The following is a 21292-nucleotide window of genomic DNA, read 5'->3' on the forward strand; positions in this document are numbered from 1 at the left end:
GGATCTTTTGTTATTCATACTTGTTCAGCTATAGACCAATCCTGCAACCAGATAAGGTAATGGTAGCAGCAGGGTATGTGTTACAGTGGGTTTGTATGCACTTAAACATGATGACTCAGCTGGTACTCTAAGGCAATGAAGATGGAAATCACAGTGGGGTAATGTGAGACATTTGTTGACAAATACTACTGCGTTCAACCAGATGGAAATGGAGGCACAAGTCACATTACTGGACCGACACTTGCAGAAGTGTGTTGAGCAATACCAGAACCGAAATCCCTGCTCCATGTTTGATTTGGCCATTACCCGAGTTCAACGTAATGAATAATTACATTCAGGCAGTAAATGTAGTTTACAAGAACACAATTTATTCCAGTGAATTCTGAAAGGAGGTAATGAGATGATTAATGTGTTTCAGCATTGGGCACAACACTGCAGTGATGGATTAGGCCTTAAATATAGGAGTGCAGAATGATCCAAACTAAATCATATTTGGGGTGTTTGCATCAACAAGATGATCTATCCAGCCATTTTCATCCATGTATCTGGGGCTAGGGCACCATTTATGTACTGTAACATTAACCGCCTCCGCCCGTCCCTCACAACCAACCAGTAGCGCCGTTCTTGTTCACACACTGGTTACATCATGCATTGATTATTGTAACTCCCTTCTCTTTGGTCTCCCTCTCAAGTCCATCTATAAACTTCAACTGATCCAGAAGTCTGCCGCTCACATTTTTACCAGAACCCCCTCCATCAATGACATCACTCCTGTCCTTCGGCAGCTTCACTGGCTCCCAGTCAACTATCACATTCATTTTAACATTCTACTCTTCACCTTTAAGGCCATCCACAACCTGGTTCCTCTGCACATATCTGAAATCTTTTTCTTTGAGCCTGCTTGACCATTGCTTATAAATAAAATGCAGCATTATTATTATTACTATTATTATTATTATTATCATTATTATAATCCAGCGTGCGTTTGGTCTACTCCAGGGCCTCTTACCAGTTGAACGTGCCTTTAAAACTTGTAACAGGAAGACCTCAGGAGGCATCCTGATCAGATGCCCGAACCACCTCAACTGGCCCCTTTACATGAAGGAGCCGGCGCTCTACTCTGAGCTCCCTCCTCGTGTCCAAGCTTCTCACTCTAAATGTCAAAGGCAGAGCCCAGCCACCCTATGGAGGGAACTTAAATCGGCCACTTGTATCCGCAGTCTCATTCATTCATTCACTACCCGAAGCTCATGACCACTGGTGAGGGTCAGAATGGAGAGGGACTGGCAAATCGAGAGCTTTGTTTTCAGGCTCACCACACCAAACCGCCTGTCCATCTCACTGTCCAGTTTACACTCACTCGTTAAGAAGAAGACTCTGAAATACTTTAACTACTTCACTTGGGGCGGTAACTCATCATAATCAAGTCCAGAGAGAGCAATCCACCATTTTCTGGCAGAGAACTATGGCCTCAGACTCGGTGACAAGGGACAATTCTGGCCACCCCCACTGAAAATGTCCTTAACGGTGTGCTGAGTATGGACACAGTTCTCACTTTGGTTCTCCAACAACCAGATGGACCCTCCACAGAACTCCCTAGGTGACATAGCCTTCCCCCAAGCTCATAAAACACATGTAGACTAGGTGGGCAGCCCCCCCAACAGCCTTGCAAGGGTAGAGGGCTGGTCGACTGAACCACGACCAGGACAGAATCCACATTGCTCCTCCTGGATTTGAGGTTCAACAATCATCCGTAGCCTGTCACCTCACAGCAAGAGGGTTCCCGGTTCGAATCCCGGCTGGGGCCCTTTCCTTCGAGTTTGGATATTCTCCCTGTATCTGCGTGGGTTTTCTCTGGGTTCTCTGGCTTCCTTCCACAGGTTAATTGATGAATTAACTGTAGGTGTGAATGTGAGTGTGAATGGTTGTCTGTCTCTGTTTGCCTCTATTTGCCCTGTGATAGACTGGCGTCCTGTCCAGGGTGAACCCCGCCTCACGTCAGCGGCTCCAGCCCCCCCGATAGGGACAAGTGGTTGAAGATGGATGGCTTTAATAACTGCATGTAACTTAAATAAAAAATGGTTTGAACTTGGAATATTTTTTAAGGCTTTTTCTTACAAACAATCTTACAACTTCTTCACCCCTGCTGCTCTCACCAGGACTTTCAAGGTCCTCCATCTGGCAGGAACACTGTTTAACCAATAGACCTTGAGTCACAGTGAGCATACTGGCATTTGTGCTGTATTTAACAGTTTGTGAACATGCAAAAATGGAATAATTTGAAATTTGCTTCCAGCACAAGAGGAAATAGATCAGTTTACGATCATGGCTTCTCCATCAGACAGCACGCCATGTTTGTAATATATGTAGGACATAATAATCACAGGATTACCACTAATCAGTGGTGCCGGTGCAGATTCCTCATTAGTCAAATTAACTCACTTTACTTGTGTCTGAAAGCATTATGGGTAGATTTGTACCCCACATCCATTCAAGATTAACTCATCTTTGAACCCAGACAGCAGATTGGGTTGTTGCAGCAGCAAAGACAAAAAAATGTCACTCTGGCTGGCAATACAGTTAGAGAACGGTTAAAAGAGACAACAGAGGATTAGCACAAGGTGACATCTTCAGACTTAAACTTCAACAAGACTATTTAGCATTTTTTGCTTAATAATTGAAGATAAATCAATTAATCAATACATTATCAGTTATTAACTAACTGTTTCAGCTCTACAGAGGATATAAACATATCTTAAAGTAAGTTTAGATAAATAGTTTTCAACATTTCATACACATAACCTTAAAACTGTCACTGTTTCTATGTGGGCTGCAACTGACAATTAGTTTTAGCATCAATTAATCTTCTCATTATTTTCTCCAATAGATGAACTATTTTGTCAACATAATGTCAGGAAATACTGAAAAATTGCCATCACAATTTACAGTCCAAGATGACATCTTGACAAGATGCTTGTTTTGTCTGAATTATAGTCTAAAACCCAGCCATATTTAATTACCTTCACATAAGACTAAGAAAAGGAGCAAACAATTGAGGAGCTGGAACCAATTATGTTTGGGCATTTTGACACAAACCACTGTGATTCAGCTTTGATTAATTGGTTCAGTCCAATAGTGTTAACTTAAATATGTAGTACATATTTGAAAGATTATGTGTAAAAAACCTTTTGCAAAGGAAACTATTTTCAATAGCAATTGTAATGAAAGATTAGACTGAAATACAAAAGTGGACCACAATGGGAATAAGTCAAATGTACATCTGCTTCAAATTGTCACAAAACCTGACATTTTACTTACTTAGACTTTTGAAAATCAGATTCAGCACTTGCTACGCTAAATTGCTGAGTATTTGGCGGGAGCAGACAGATGCAGTCACAGCCTGGTGGTCAGGTCTGACTGACAGCTCCAACACAGCTGACAAAAGCGTTCTGCCCCTGGAGGGCTCTGAGCCCTTTAGCATGAGCTGCCAGGCAGTGAGGACGCCTGCCTCTGTCTCTCTCGGCTGGGTGGCTGCCTGATGGGAGTCTGCTGCTTTAGAGGCAGCAAATCTGGCTCTCCTCGCTCACATCCTCCTGCTGCTGACTAAAGCCACTACCACGCTCGGTTTCATCTTTCTGATGACCCTCTGTCTCTAAATATACTGCTACTCTTCCCTCAAAGGATTGAACTGGATCAGCCCAAATCTACCTGACATACATGGGAAAAAACACGGTGATTCAGTATGTGGGCCCAGAAACCGTGACTTCATAAATCTTCTCATCAGGGCGTATGTCTCCTGCAGGCTCACATTCATAACATCTTTCCACCCTCACTGGGCAATTCTAGCCTCCCCTCTGAGCAGCAGCATAAACACTCAAACGGAGCTAATGCATGCAGCATTTTAATGAACACTCAAAGGTCTCTGGAGTTGAGCTAGAAAAAAAAACCTGAAAAATAATTTACAGCCCTACCTGTCACTGAGACGGGGAGGAATGGGAAGTGGCACTAAGAGACGGGGGCGGGGGGCAGCGGGGGGCAGCATGTTTCTGCAATTTCCCAGCTTGGGATCAATAAAGTATTTCTATTCTATGCAAACATGCATACATGCAAACACATGCACACGCACACACTTTTAGAAAAAACTGAGCTTTTGGCTTTGATCTATTGTCTATTGAGGTTGTGGCACCCATAACAAATTCATTAATCCACTATCTGAAAAAAAACAAAAAAAAACCCCGAAAAAGGTGAACTTGTAATGAAGAGGTCTGTTCTTTAAACAAAATGGTGGATTCACGTGGCTTTGTTTTATACAAAAAATAAAACAACAAGCTAATTTTCATATTCCTCCCTGGCTGCTGTTATCATTTGGTGCATAGGCCTTTCAAACAGTGTGGGGCAGGGATTGGCATTAAACAGCATATGGGCACATTATTAAATAAGCAGATGCTATCTGTATGGCATCTGTCTGCCGAACATGCTGCCTGCCCACTTAAAATGGGAGGCCATGGCTGAAAAACCGAGGTGGAGCAGGGATCTCCGTCCCTTCAGGCCTCATCACAGTGAGACCGGTGCATACGGCCATTTGTCTGGAAAACAATCTTCCCCCATGCTCCTCAGAATGACTGTGCTCAGTGCTGACTTTGATGGCTGTTGAATTTCAGAGTCGTAATTTATCCAGCTGCATTCAGGTTGGGAAGGTTGGCAGTGGCCTTGAAGCGAGACAGACTGCAGGCAACAAGACACCCACATTCACTCCAAGTTATAGTACTTAGGAGTGCGCTACTCTCTGAAAATGATGCAGGAAATTATAGTGTCACATTTACTACCCATGCATTATAGGCCTTATTTATAAAGATATTAATCTCACTATAGGTGGAATACATTGCATAATACTGGATTGAAATAGTGCAAGGTTTTTCAAAAACTCTTTTAAAAGTTTGCCCTAAAAACAGCCAATTTTACACCCTCTAATCCCACGTCTCAACCCTGACTTTGAGCCTTAGTTGTGTCAAAAAAAGTGTTAAAGGAGCTGCAGTCAACATTCAGAGCATGAATAGAGCAGCAAATACATATTTTCTATGTAAGGAGAGTAATGACGAATGAGGCCACTCTCCCTCTGTGTGTGTGTTTTAATCTTAGCTTCTCTGCCCTTTGTTTTGATAGACGGTCCGGCGGCGCATGCTTGTTAGCGCATGTGCCCGTGAAAAAAACATTGATATGTCACATATTGAGGAATTGTCTGTGAGAGCCATGTGGATGCATTCCCCGCCCACTTTTTTTTCCAGTATTTTGAGTACAGGTCAACATACATACATTTCATACACGTGGGCTACAACTTTTTCCCAATAGATATGTGTTTACATTTTGAAAAATTGGCACCATTTAAATGCGTTTCGATTTTGCAACAAATGTATTAGAAGATCCTGTTTGTAATGTACTGACAGATGTACAGACAACTATAACTGGTTTACCTTGATACTGAAGAAGAAGAAGATTCTGAGGCAGCTTCTTGAGTTATACAGTAAGGAGCATTTTTGTCCTGTGATTTTTAAGTCATTTATTGGCATTTACCTGTAATTGGATGTGATGGTTTCCTTGGAAAGTTTAAGTTACACTGAAGTTTAAAATATGTGGATGTCTCTGTGTTTAGATTTGCTGAAATTATGACTCTTTGAGCTTCAATTGTGAAAAACCCAAAGTGCCCAATTGCAGCAATTGGGCACTTTGGGTTTTAAAGTACCTAAATTGCCTCCATGAGCTGCGATTAACAGCCACTTCTGCTGCTGAGAATGTTCACTGTATTAATAAGCTGACCAAATCAAGAAGACAAACTATAACAACTAACTCTGTGTTGTTTTTAGAACAGTAGAATGCATCTGTCTCTTCTACCTGAAACGGTATCTTTGCCTTACGTCTCTGGCCCTGCACTCCCCCTTCCAACTCTCCTGTGCCCACCTGGGGGCATGAATCAAAAATTATTTTCCATTTCCTAACTTCACTGTGTTAAAGGGCACTTCCAGAACCATAAATAGTAATAATAGACTTCAAAACATATAGGCATCATTCCACTCTACCAGCAGCTAATCATCCAGCAAAAACCCTTTTTTAACATGAATTAATGAACAGATTCATTCATTTTCCCACCATAGAGAGACTGATAAGGCAAGATCTTGGATAAACAGATGTTAAAATAATTATATTTCCTAGTCTTTGAGTCCACAGCTAACATCGTCCAAACATAAGCCTGTTCCGGGGCATTTTGTGTCAGAGAGTGGTTGAGACCTGAACTGTAACAGTCAGTGTCAAGTGCCTGGTTCTGCAGTCTTTCATTACTTACGAATGTAGAAACATAAGAGGATGCAGCAGCAACTGTGAAAGCACAGCATCAAAGAGCTAAAACAGACAATTTAATCCACAGACAATGAGCCGTTCAAATGTAATTACAGTGCAGCACATTGCTTGTGTGAACACTGAAGAATAGAGGCGTGATTTTTTTTTCTCTTCCTATTTTTTGGTGCAGGGGATTGCAGTAAGAACAAACAAGACAATATTCTGAGATGCTTTCAGGCAGAGAGTTCGATAAGAAATTTGATACCCCTGTCATATCTGTCTGTTAAATATGAGGCTACTGCCAGCAGCTGATAAGCTTAGCTTACTACAAAGGCCGAAAAACAGCCAGTCCAGCTCTGTCAACAGTCCACTAACTCTCCACTAGAAATAAGCATTTTTTTTACAAAGTTTTCTGTTCTTTTCATAAACTTCCATTCCTGATGATAAAGAGAGTTTTTAATTATACATGTTTATACTGAAGAGGACAAGAAAGTCAAGTTAGAGGAGGTGGGAAAGAGGAGACATGGCTTAGATCAAGAACTGAGGCAATCTTTAGAGACCGCTGTTGATAATTTGAAGGCAGGGCCAGATTAAGACTGCGGCTCGAGAGACTGGAGCTGCATGTCTCAAACTTTAGAAGGGCTGAGAGGCTGCAGAACATTATTAACTCCTCTGGCCTGACAGCAAGTCCGCTGGGCAATATACCGGGCATACAGTACCCGATGGAAATGTCTTTTTCAGCTCAGATGTTAGTAAATGAAAGTAACAACTCTTCAAATTAAACTAGATATACTTTATAGCCGCACAAGGTGAGGTCCAGGTTTTGGTCAAAAAGTATTTAAGTATTTCTTACTTAAAGCTAAACAAAAGTTACCTCTTATTTTTTCTTTACGTTCAGTAGTCTCATATAATGTTTCTTAGGCTAATCTTATCTAAATATTTTTGCTCTTTGGAGAGCATAGGGCATTTGTGAACTTTTTCCAGCTGGTTCGGTGAACCAGCTTAGACTAATCTTCTTATGGTTTTTCGCAGTCTCATAACACTGTACATTTCCCCGATAAAGAGCCTGAGTGAACTAAAAGACACACACACACACACACACAGTCAATCTAACTATATGAGAAGCATGGCAGAATAGCTTTGTGAGATTTATTTTTAATTCCTTTTTTATTACCATATAAGTAGATACATTTTGCTTATAAAGCAATAATACGGCAGGTTTTTTTTTCTGTGTGCCTGCAGACGCTTGCAAAGACATCTATAAGAGCGGGGGCTGCATAAGCAATATTCTGCTTTTAGGAAGACAAGTGTGATTACGCTGCTTTGGAGAAAAGGGTTAGAAATAGGGATCGCTTGAGGGTCAACAGTGCTCCTGATATTGTTCAGTTCAAAGGTGTTGGCTATAACTTCCTCATTTTAAACACACACCAAAATGGTTATTTCTGGTTAATGTATTTCCTTGATTATTAGGTCTTTGATTTATTGAAAGCTGTATGGTTCACTATGAAAGGGGAGATGATAAATAGACCAAATTGATCATTAGAAACAAAATATTCACTCTCAGTCCGGCCATAGCACCTACCTGATACGTGTTGTCAAAGCTGTCATACATGAACCGTGTGATCAGAGAAGTCTTTCCAACTGCAAGGGAAGAACAAGACAGAATGCATTTAATGAGAGATAAGGGACTTTATATTCCTCAATTCAGACACTCAATACATGTAACAGCGGGTTAGCTGGTTATGGTTTCAGCCACTGCTGTCACTGCTGCCCAGGGAGCTCATTACTGTGTGTAGGGGTGACCAGCAGGTCAGCAGTGCCATCAGGTCCAGACTCCAGATGTAATTACAATGCGGCTGTCGCTACTGGCAATTTGTGTGTCCCTGCAACACATATTTTTCCATTTAATACATTAAATGCGGTAAAAAAGGATGATGAGATGCAAAAATGCAAACACATTTATACTGAAAAATAGGAAACCTGAGGGAAAAGTCAATCCATTTGTGTGAGTGAGTGAGTGAGTGAGAGCGAGTGCTTCAACAGGTTTTGCTGACAGATCTGTCATCTGCATAGCATGGAAACCTAAAGCCAAGCTGGCAAACTGACACTCAAAAAACACTCTATAACATGGGGGTGTAGATTAGCCTTATGTTTGGTCTGAACACACCTTTACTAGGAGAGATGGGTCTCTATATGAATATACCGTTTTCTGTTAAAGGTGCTCTACACACTGCACATAACGCTTACTGATAATATCCATCACAGGCCTATGCAGGACACCTCTATGAGTAAAAACAAAATACTCAGTTGTACCTTGAACTTTGAATCAACAATCTGTTGCAAACTACAGTTTTTGAGCACTGTTCAGCTCCAACACTATTGATTCCTTTATCAATGTCTGTGCAGTGCAAAATATTAAATATATATCAAACTGCCATGAATCATTATGGAGGCGTTTTATGGAATTTGACTGACAAATGACTGGAAAACAGCCACAGCCAAATCAATTAAATAATGAATTCATCATTTTAGAAGCATAAGGCATGACATACCAGAATTAATCACTGCTGGAGGGACATGGTTGACTCTGATGGATGGCGTATATGGTTTACAGATTTTTTTTTTTATCCTCAGTGGTTTTGCTAATGAGGAGGACTGGAGCAAAGAAAATGGGGAAACCAGCAGGAATCAATCACATCCTCTTCTTATATCCATTTAGCAGCAGTGCAGATGCACATTATATCCCTATAACTCCGGCTGAACTGATCCAAAGTGCTACAGTTAAGTCTAATCAGCCTATAAACACTCGCCAGCCTGCGGATGGTGGTGACTACCATACAGTTATTTGGCATTTCATCCAACTTACTCTTGGCTAATAGACCTAAATATACTCATCTACATATACCCCCAGTGCAACATGCAGAAATATTTTTTGTGCAGCTACCATTCCAGATTTGTCCTTATTAAATATTTTTCTCACTTCAAAGAAATGTACTGTGACGGTCTCCTCAAAATTTTTTAAGCACAGGCTCACACATTCACAGTTCATCAAATGAGTACCCAGCTACAATTGTTTACAGAAAGAGTTTTGAACAGGCAGACTTAGATTCACATTTCCCCTGTCTGATTACTGCTTTCAACGTTCTTTGTGCATCTCTGATTCTGTCTTTATCACCACTGTAAAAAGTTGTTTTTTTCATGTTAATAGCAGCTTTCACTTCACTTGTTACCCAAGGTTTATTATTTGGGAATATTTGAATTTTCTTAAAGGGAATGACCAATTCGACAAAGTAGTTAATATAACAAGTCACTTTGTCAGATATACTGTTCACGTCACTGTCCCCATCAATAAATATGCTCCAGTCAGTGCATTCAAAGCATCCTCTTAAAGCGTCACTTGTGTCATCCGACCAGATGCGCACATCTATGGATGTAGTAGGAAGTTTCCGTATCACCGGTGAAGATTTGAGCAGCGGTGGAAGCAACTCGGCCACAAAGCTCTTCTTAACGTTCGTGTTGAACAAATCAAGAGATTTGTGCCCCTCATGGGAAAAAATACAATTTGTCGGGAGAGCAGAGGAGAGAGAGCAGTGGTTGAAGTCCCCATTTATCATAACCCGTGCCTCCGGGGAGGAGCACTGCAAGTCATGCGTAATCCTCGATATTGTCTCTGCAATAGTTTACTGTTGCCCGATGGAGGAATATACACAACCAGGACAATCACAATGCAGATCTCTCGCGGCAAATAATGACGGCAACTCACCGTAAAAAGTTTGATGTTTGGGTCCCACACTCTCCTTAACCGTGACATGTCCAGGAGGACACCAGCGCTGGTAAACAGACACACAAACGCCTCCGCCTTGTTTCTTCCCTGTCTTAGTTTGGTCTCTATCCATCCTAAGAAGTGATAATCCATCCAGGTTCAGGTGAGACAGAGAAAACTGCTCTGCCGGTAAAGCCGATCGCTCTTGAGACAGGCTGTCAACTCATCCGTCTTGTTAACTAATGAGCGGACATTCCCCATGATAACAAAAGGCAGGACAGGTTTGTATCAACGTTGGTGATTTCTGGCCCGGGTGCCACCTCTATGGCCTCCTTCTTACTTGTGTGCCTGCCTTAGGTTTGATATCCAGGAACTTAATGCTGGGATCCACCGGCGCAAAAGCCCGCAGCTGAAAGAGCTCTTCCCGGGTGTAGGTGAGAGTCAGGCCTGGTGTCGGCTCCATACTGGCTTGATATGCAGATGCACGATTGTTGAGTACAGCCATAATCATGTCGTTGGTGATCAATCATGCCAGCAATTAGTGGCAAGTGGTCAATCAAAACACAAAAAAACATAGAAACAAAGCAGTCACACACAGGAGGCTGAGTCACCAGCAAGGGGGCAGGCCTCGAAATGTAAACTGTATGTAAATGCAAACTGTAATTGGCATTTTCCATTACTTTTTCGCATTCTTACACCTACAGTTGGTTTGCTGTGTTCTGAATCAGTTGCTGAGTTTATAAATTTGGAGCATTTTCCCCCTTGGCTCAGTTTCTTTTCACACAGAGAAAAATCAAAGCGGACCAAAATACATCATTACAAACCTCATGAGAATATTCACCCCTCTTATTGGTCAGATGTGTCTGAGGCCAGAGCAAGAAAGTAAATACTCATATTTCTAAGCGAAGCAATGCTATGCAATTGGCTAGCTGCTACTGCTGCTATGCAAGCTGCTACAGTTTGCTTGCTCTGCCACGTCCCAGCATACAAAACACACCTGGCGACAGGAACTGATTAGCTCAAACTCTTACCAGGGGTACACCTGGCAGTTGGGTTGAATTGAGGTCAGATCATGTTAACACCACAAACAAACGACTCAAGAGTTCATTTAGAGACCACCTCCTCAAAGGGTCTTGGTGCAGTGGTTTTGGTTTTGGTTTCTGATTTTACCAGACTAAAAAGTGCTGCTGTAAAAACACCTCAGTAATGAAAATCATCAGTAGTTACAATCCTACACATCGCAATATAATATGTGTGTGTTTATTGTTTGTGGTTTAATTACTATTTTTCACACTGAATATGTGCTGGGCACGACATGCCTTCACATGAGCGGTTATGACAGAGCAGAACATTAGAACGAGTCTGATCCAAAGTCCTTGTTGCTGACTCATGCTTCTCGGAGGACACTGGGCAACATGAGACAGCACTCTCTGTGCTGCTCAGTCATTGCAGAAAGCTTGAAATCTCTAAGACAGACAGCACGCCCTTATCTCTTCCTCAAATCAAGTAGTATCTGGAGAGAGTGTGTTTGAACAAAATCTGCAGACACCATAATTAGTATATTCAGATTTTGCTTGGATATACAGTACAGACCAAAAGTTTGGACACACCTTCTCATTCAATCTTTCGGACTGACTGACCTTCATTTCTTAAAGTAATGATGGCCACTCGTTTTTCTTCTGCTTTTTTCTTGCCATAATACAAATTCTAACAGTCTATTCAGTGAGACTATCTCCTGTGTGTCCACCTGACTTCTGCACAACACAACTGATGGTCCCAACCCCATTTATAAGGCAAGAAATCCCACTTATTGAAGCTGAAAGGGCACACCTGTGAAGTGAAAACCATTTCAGATGACGAACTCTTGAAGCTCATCAAAAGAATGCAGAGTGTGTGCAAAGCAGTAATCAGAGCAAAAGGTGGCTACTTTGAAGAAACTAGACTACAAGGCGTATTTTCAGTTGTTTTACTTTTTTGTTAAGTACATATTTCCACATGTGTTAATTCATAGTTGTGATGCCTGAATCTACAATGCCAATAGTCATGAAAAGAAAGGAAACTCATTGAATGAGAAGGTGTGTCCAAACTTTTGGTCTGTACTGTCCAAACTTTTGGTCTGTACTGTGTATATATATATATATATATATATATATATATATATATATATATATATATATATATATACACACATATATATACACGGTATATATATAAAAAAACAGTATAATGATGGACATTGAATGACATAACGGAGACGTCACACCAAAGCACTACCTAGAATAATCTCATAATCTTAAAAGGAGAACGGAGTATACTATTCACTTTTTGTCAATATCTTCAGCTATAACTCCAGGTCTGTTTGTGTGAATTTAATTACTGGGGTGGAAGCAGGAAGCTTAGTTACGCTCTTGGCTGCAATCATTCTGTGACTTTTCCGTAGGCTAAAAAGAAATGATTAACGAGGCAGATTTTTGATTACATTTCAGAATTAGCTCCACACTTCTGATCATTTCCCCTTCATAAGCTTTTCATCCTATTTGCATTAACACTGAGCACTGTTTTAGAGATTATGATGGTGTTCAAATGATTACTAGCTTTAGTCAGACATAAAAGTATTATCCAAAGCAGCAGCAGAGATAACCTAGCAGTAACCTCTTCTCATTCAGGTCACAATAAAGGTGTGTTCTCAAAGGGCAGTGGGTTTACAGACTAGCTTATTCAATTTGTAAAGGAAGGGCAACATTGTACTACAATTAACATTTCATTAAAAGTGTGTTCAATGAAATTGTTTGTACATGAACAATGTCCAATAATTCACATGAGGAAGTTCAGCAAGTATTTATCACAAATATGAAAAAGGTAGAAAGAAAAGGTCGAGTGGGTTGGCAATAGCCCAGATAATGGTACATAATCCCTTTGGTATGGAAGCAATGATGCAACATTTATTGATAGTGCGGAGTGTCTCATCTTGACATTTAGGCTATTCAATGCAGCTTTTTCATCTGTGTCTGGCACCTATTGATGACCATGACACTCTAATCAAGTGGATAAAGTTCCTCTTGTGCAAATGGCCACCTTAATGACAGGACAAAGTTTTCTACCATTCACACCATGTCTTCTGACAACAGCAGACTTAATTCACCATAACCGCCTACATGTGGCTCTCACCATCCAACGCTAACCTGTGCTTGTTAATAAAGACCCATGTGCTTGTTTTAAGAACAGCTCATTCAACACCTGATTTGCAACTGGACGCAAGGGGGGACCTCAAAATGAAAATACACAATGAATGTGCTCCTTTTGTCTTACTTTAATTAGTGAATGTCTTGACCGTGGAGGGAGGGACGCTGCGTGGTTCGTTGTGATTTCATGATGATGTCCCGATTAAGTGCCCTTAACAACATGAACCCTTTTCAATTTGACTTGCTTTTGCTGTAAGCCTACATTAAAGTGTTTTGGAACAGAATATAGCTCTACTCCAATGGCTTTGGTCATTTCAGATGAGTTTTTCTTTTCTATTATGTAGCTGCAGTAGGGGTTAGAGAGGATGAATTCATGAGGTTACATAAGGCATTTGAATCTTTAACATCCTAGTGCAGCGTTGTATGTGAACTCGACGGCATCATCGTCCATTTATACCTGCGGTTACATGTGCCAAGTCCACCTGCTGGCATAGAAATAGACAGCAACATTGGATGAGACTAATGGAAGCAGAAATCTGTTCAAAATGTTTACGACTAACATTTTTGGGGTTATACGTACATGTACTTGCATTGGAAACATGTCGTCAACATGTTTAAAGGATTACACCTGTGATGTAATCTTGCAGATTGTACTGTATTGAGACGGATGAAAAGAATGGTCAAAATCCCTGCAGCACAGGCACAGCTAATCTGACGTTAAGCTCCTGGTGCAAATTGAGCTCCAAAAACCCCAATGTAAATCAATATCCCTTTTTATTATATCTTCCACACCTGTAAACTGCCTTAATTCTTTAAATTCCATGGCCTCAGTTTATAAGACAGTTTTTCTGTCAAATATTTGAAGTCTCAAGCTTGATAGCCTGGACACACGGATTAAAAACAGTTACACTTTGCAGTAAAACATCAATTAGTTTCAATTGAATCGCCGTGATCAGAGCAGCGCTTTTGTAAATTTTGACGCGCAAATATGTGCTGTTGACCAACAGCAAGCCGTCTTTGCAGTGCTGACCTTTGAGGGAACACAGAGCTGAATATGCTAACCGACCAGTAGTCAGTTTTATTTTCCGTATTTAACCTATATAAACTTAAACTACTACTTTTTTTTAGATGTATAACTATACACAGTGCAGGAATTCAGCATGTAAGAACATGTCACACTATCCCTGTTGATTATACAACAACACTGAGTAAATTATCAGTTATGCAGTCACCTTATAGAGCTCAATAAATAGTTACACAGGTAGGGGATTCCTGTGTGGTGGGTTTCCAATTACAGCCTTGGTTTTAATGAAGTCTCTACTTGGTGGGATGCTTCAAAGACTTTGTGGAGTGAGTTAGCAACATGAGGGCCAATTAACGGAGGACTGAGCACCTGCTGCTGCACAACCTGCACTTCCTCCAGGTTCTGCTGAGCACAGTCAGCAGACACCTCATCAAGGCTTCTCTTAAGAGCTAAAAATGCAATTTTACAGCGTGTTAAAGGTACCACATAGCTGGGCTCACATTAGGCGCTGCCATTTGTGAACTATGCAACCATAAAATGAGTTAGTTAAGGATTCTCTCACCTCTACACTTAAATAATTAGTGAGTAAAAAACAAAAACGCTAGAACAAAACTGATAAATATATACGAGAGATCACAAGGACTGTAGTTAATCGTATTGAATAGATTTGACTTAAACAGTAAAACACACTTTTAGACTTTAGTCTTTTCAAGTATTATAACAATTTTAACAGAAGAGATTGAAATAAACTTTAAACATTGAACTTTTTTCAAGAGAAATTTTTTTTAGGGTACAGACAGACAGACAGACAGACAGACAGACAGACAGACAGACAGACAGACAGAGACACACACACACACACACACACACACACACACACACACAAAAATGACTCTTGTGGTGTTTGCAATTGCCTTGGGAAAGGAGATAGAAGTCATATGTCTCCTGTTGGAGGCCAGAGGGCTTGGGCCAAACCAACTTGAGGTGTTAATGTTTAAATTAGATTTCATTCTCACAAGGCAGAGGGGCAGCTGGAGAAATGAAGAGAGCATCCTCTCACAGAAAGAGGACACTGCTTTCATTTCCAGTCTTCCATAAATGCAGTATGTTGTATTACTTCTGATGTTCTCAGTGTTGAATAAAGACAGACAGACAGACAGACAGACAGACAGACAGACAGACAGACAGACAGACAGACAGACAGACAGACAGACAGACAGACAGACAGACAGACAGACAGACAGACAGACAGACAGACAGACAGACAGACAGACAGACAGACAGACAGACAGACAGACAGACAGACAGACAGACAGACAGACAGACAGACAGACAGACAGACAGACAGACAGACAGACAGACAGACAGACAGACAGACAGACAGACAGACAGACAGACAGACAGACAGACAGACAGACAGACAGACAGACAGACAGACAGACAGACAGACAGACAGACAGACAGACAGACAGACAGACAGACAGACAGACAGACAGACAGACAGACAGACAGACAGACAGACAGACAGACAGACAGACAGACAGACAGACAGACAGACAGACAGACAGACAGACAGACAGACAGACAGACAGACAGACAGACAGACAGACAGACAGACAGACAGACAGACAGACAGACAGACAGACAGACAGACAGACAGACAGACAGACAGACAGACAGACAGACAGACAGACAGACAGACAGACAGACAGACAGACAGACACACACACACACACACACACACACACACACACACACACACACACACACACACACACACACACACACACACACACACACACACACACACACACACACACACACACACACACACACACACACACACACACACACACACACACACACACACACACACACACACACACACACACACACACACACACACACACACACACACACACACACACACACACACACACACACACACACACACACACACACACACACACACACACACACACACACACACACACACACACACACACACACACACACACACACACACACACACACACACACACACACACACACACACACACACACACAGTGTGCCAAGCAGCCAGGTAAAACCACTGCTGGTCACTTGGCGGCAAGCATCACGGAATAGCCTTGAGGACTTGGCAGCCAATCAGAGCATGGCAGTGCTTTCTGCATGGTCCCAACTTCCACTTGCAAGGAGATGGATAAAAATAAAACAGTATGTGTCATGTGTTGCCTTCGCACGGCACCAGGATGAGAGCTGGGCACGCCGGAGGGAGGCACATATCTAATATTTATCAATGAGTGAAGGAACAGAGAAAAATAAGTGGTTATTTTTGCTTGTCCTTGCTGAGGATGGAGAGCACAGAGACCTGGAGAAGATACAGAACAGTGGGAGAGATATGGACTCTTGCATCTGTGTACTTGTTTATTCATAGCCACAGCAGCTGGCATACAGAACCCTAAAGGAGAAATCCAAACAGCAGATGGCCTCAAAATGAATTTACTTCAGTCTAAGTTAACAAATTACACATGCATTAGCAAATCAAAAGGAAATGCCACCAGCACTGAAACACTTTTTATTTAAGGTTCATTTGAAATATACCTGACAACAATCACAACTAACGTGGATGTTGCACAAACATCAGCTAGCTGCGCCTGGGTTACATCATTGACAAAATACTGACAGGTGCCTTGCTCAAGCTACTCCACAGACAGAATCAATATCACGTCATAGTTTACCACCTAAACTAGTTTACCTAAAGCCATGCCCCTTATTTGAATAACAATGTGACAGCAAAAGGTATAAAGATTGTTGGGTCCTAGTATGTACCTCCAATGAGAGGAAAATCAAATCTTGCATTTTTCATACCAGCAAATCCCAAAAGTGAGTGATGATGAGCACTCTGACTTCAACCATTACATGTGAGGCTGCCGGAGGCAAACCGCTGGCCCCAGTTTTGTAAAGCCTAGCTCTCTCCTGCATGCTTATACATTAGTGGATCTGCTTTTCACCATGCTACCATGTTAGGTAGACCATAAAGAGTCAGAAAAGGAACACTGTTAGGGTGATTTGTCGGTGAAAAGAAACCTTAATGTTTCAGCTAAAATCAGGTTTCATAGTTTAACATTCAGTTCAATTTGTTCACATGACATCACTCTCACCATTAGCTCCTTATTGCTGCCTCCCTAATCCATCAGTCTATGTCACACACCCACAGTCTTCCAACACAGGTCGTCTTCTTCCGATGCTACTTTGTCACCACTTTGTGTTTCTGGCTGCTGTCTCTGCATCAAAGTCTTTAACATCTGGGCCATCTGCTACCTCAGCATTTTGAGGTCTGCAGGGTTATCGTACTGTCACATGGGTCTCTCTCTATGATTGATTTTGTGTGTGTAATCACTAGGGCTGCCAAAAAAATTGCTACTCGGAAAATAACCGATACTAAAAATTAGTATTGGATTACAGCACAGCCTTCACCATATCCAGTTGACGCATAACCTAACCCAGGGGCGCTGCAGACAAATCAAGACTGGAGCTACAGCTCGTGTCTCTGAACTAGTGATGGTCAACCCATATCATTTTAAGGACTCGGGTTATTCCATTCATCCGATCGCTAATGAAACTTGTTCCTAGTCCACTGTTTCCAACTACTGACATTAATAAAAATAAAAAACGATTTGATAAAAACTTGATTCTATTGATTGATGTATATATTTGAAACTCCCCCTGGCTCTGCTTTTGGCTTATGTTTTTAGATGTATTAATTACTTTTTTGCATGTTGTTATCGTTTTGTCATCAACTGTATACAATACAGTTGACCCAAAACGGTAGAAGAAACAGTTTGGCATCTTAAAAAATCGACATGTTGTCTTGACACAATGCCATCTGACTTTTAAAACTACTGTAAGCTCTGTCCAAACAGATCTGCAGCAAATAATAAATTGCTCACTTTAATCAGGCCCGTTTCCTAAACCTCTAAAAGTAGCTGCCATCAAGGCACTCTTAAAAAACAGAAAGTTGGATACTACCATTTTAACTTATTACAGACCCATCTCAAATGTTTCCTTTATAGCCAAGATCGTTGAGAAAGTGGTTTTTAATCAACTCAGCAACTTCTTGAACCCCAGTGGACTTTTTGACAAATTTCAATCAGGCTTCCGACCTGTACATTACAGAAACAGCTCTTATTAGAGTGTTAAATGACGTATAAATCACAGTATACTGCTGAACAGGTTGGAAACCTGGGCAGGACTCAGCGAAAGAGTCCTAAAATGGTTCAGGTCGTACTTGGAGGAGCGGAGTTATTTTGTGACCATTGGTAGTTGTCAAACCGATCGGTCCTTGGACCCCTTCAGTTCAACTAACAGTAAATATGGTGCCTTTGGTCAATTTTAATGTTTTGAATTTTATTGTCAACTATCATAGTTATGCAGATGACACACAGGTATATCTTGCACTGTCTCCAGATGACTGCAGTCCAATAGATTCATTATGTCACTGTTTAGAGCAAGTCAAAAATTGGATGAACCAAAATTTCCTTCAGCAAAATCAAGAGAAAACTGAGATTATTTATTTTGGCAATAAAGAGAAGAGGGTTGCTGTCAGAAAACTAAAGACCAAGTCTGAAACCTTGGCGTACTGATAGACTCAGATCTGACCTTCAACAGCCATATCAAATCAGTCACCAAATCGGCTTCTTATCAACTTAGGAACATATCCAGAATTAAGGGTTTTATGTCCCAAACTGATCAGGAGAAGCTAATTCATGCTTTCATCTCCAATAGACTGTAACGGTCTTCTGACTGGACTCCCCCCAAAAAGTATCAAACAGCTGCAGCTGGAGTTTGAACCAGAACAAAGAGATCAGATCACTGATCAAACTTTTGATTTTGAACATTTTACATGGTTCTGTGTCGTGCTGTGGCTTTTTGTGGTTATTTGGTTATTTAGCCGCTAAGGAGAGGTGCAATTGAATTCAAGGATGATAAATCACTCAATAAAATCAGGCTTTCTCCTGAACAATCTGTCCCCACTCACTTCTGAAATGATGGCTACGCCTCTGGGCGCAAGTACATTGCTACCTACACAACGCAGGCATGAAAATGACAGCTGCATCCGTCTGAAATGACAGTTGCACTGTGCGCTGCTTTGCGCCAGGTGTAAGATAGAGCCCTTAGTCTTGACAAACTACTGACAACCAATGAATGGAGGAAGAAAATTCAAAGGCTCTCTCTCCATATATTTATGTATTTAGTCAATCATTTCTCTCTCTCTTTCTCTCTCTCCCCTGCCTGACTACAGACAGACAACTTACCCAGTAGACCAATCAGAACCAATCAGACACATAAATAGACATAATGATTTTGTGAAGGTATTACAAATAGAAACAACACTCTTTTTTGCTTCTTTTTACAATGTGTGTCACATGGACTGCACCTGCAGGAAATTTGTAATATGAACTCTTACCAGGACACGGCCATTGACCAACACCTCTGAATAATGGATGAACATGCTTTCAAACTCAACAAAGGCAGAGTGTCCCGCGCACACATAAAGCACTCAGAAAGCCATTTCACAGCCTTATGCGGTCTAATGAGACGTTTAATGCAACACACACACACACACACACACACACACACACACACACACACACACACACACACACACACACACACACACACACACACACACACACACACACACACACACACACACACACACACACACACACACACACACACACACACACACACACACACACACACACACACACACACACACACACACACACACACACAAAAATGACTCTTGTGGTGTTTGCAATTGCCTTGGGAAAGGAGATAGAAGTCATATGTCTCCTGTTGGAGGCCAGAGGGCTTGGGCCAAACCAACTTGAGGTGTTAATGTTTAAATTAGATTTCATTCTCACAAGGCAGAGGGGCAGCTGGAGAAATGAAGAGAGCATCCTCTCACAGAAAGAGGACACTGCTTTCATTTCCAGTCTTCCATAAATGCAGTATGTTGTATTACTTCTGATATTCTCAGATATGCTCATGTTCTCAGTGTTGAATAAAGCAGTGTGGTTAGCAAAGCGACTGTAACTATGTAGTGCCTAGGAGTAAATTACAAGCAGGTTTTCAAAGTGTTCAATACACACTGTTAAATATGTTGTGCCGAACATTCATTATCCACAGCCCCAGGGCAAAAGCAGAGGTGCTACACTGTATTTCACAGAGCAAATGCAGAATATCTAATCAGTGTAGCTATTGTTTAGGATACCAAGTAAATGGAACACAACAATCAATGACATCACGTCACGATCTGGGTGGTTACCTGGCTCCTGGGGGAAACCCAGTGATCAGAATTTCCAACTTTTAAACGTCAGAGAGTCCTACAATACTTTTCACACACATGGCCTACAATCTGAACATTTAACACTGTAGCTAGGCTGTACGACAGCACACTGCTACTGGAGGTTTCCACTGTTAACAAATAAGTAAATATCCAAATTAACAATTGAAAGTATCTTATTATATCTCATACTATAAACATAATAAAAATGCCATTTAAAACCTTAATCAAACATTACAGTTCCAGTAAACTTTCAGAGTGGGCAGCTTCATCTGCTCAGGGCTACACCAAGCCCCCACCACAGCAACTTCCTGGTTGATCCAATAAAGAAGTGCCAAAACCTGCAGTTCACCCAGTGGCCAATAGGGACATGTTTCATAACAGAGCAATTTCTCATTGACCATGTTCAATAGACCGTTTTCACAGCATGATTAAACCTATTTAGGGCCTGGTACAAAAAAAATTCTAGTCTGTATGTTTAGGTCATATCTCCATGGCAACACTAAGGGGGGGGATTTTTTTTTTGTACCAGGGTCATTTTTTATTTTATTGGAGGTTAAAGTTTATGAATAATTAGGGACGCGGCCTCTTGAGTGACAGCTAGCCCCTGGCCCTCACTTCTCCTTGGAGGTAAATG

The 21292-nt window shown here is 41.3% G+C and overlaps 1 protein-coding gene across 2 annotated transcripts in view; it reads right to left on the reverse strand.

Annotated features, from left to right (window-relative positions):
• The window catches only part of rab6ba (RAB6B, member RAS oncogene family a), a 56776-nt gene that overhangs the window by 20550 nt on the left and 14934 nt on the right, over positions 1-21292 (reverse strand). For both annotated transcript variants that reach the window (XM_083911333.1, XM_083911332.1), the window contains exon 2: positions 7913-7971. In XM_083911333.1, the coding sequence (XP_083767459.1) occupies positions 7913-7971 (59 nt within the window). The remainder of the gene's footprint in view (positions 1-7912; positions 7972-21292) is intronic.

Source organism: Echiichthys vipera (genome assembly GCF_963691815.1).
Source record: "Echiichthys vipera genome assembly, chromosome: 3".
NCBI classification, from domain to species: domain Eukaryota; kingdom Metazoa; phylum Chordata; class Actinopteri; order Perciformes; family Trachinidae; genus Echiichthys; species Echiichthys vipera.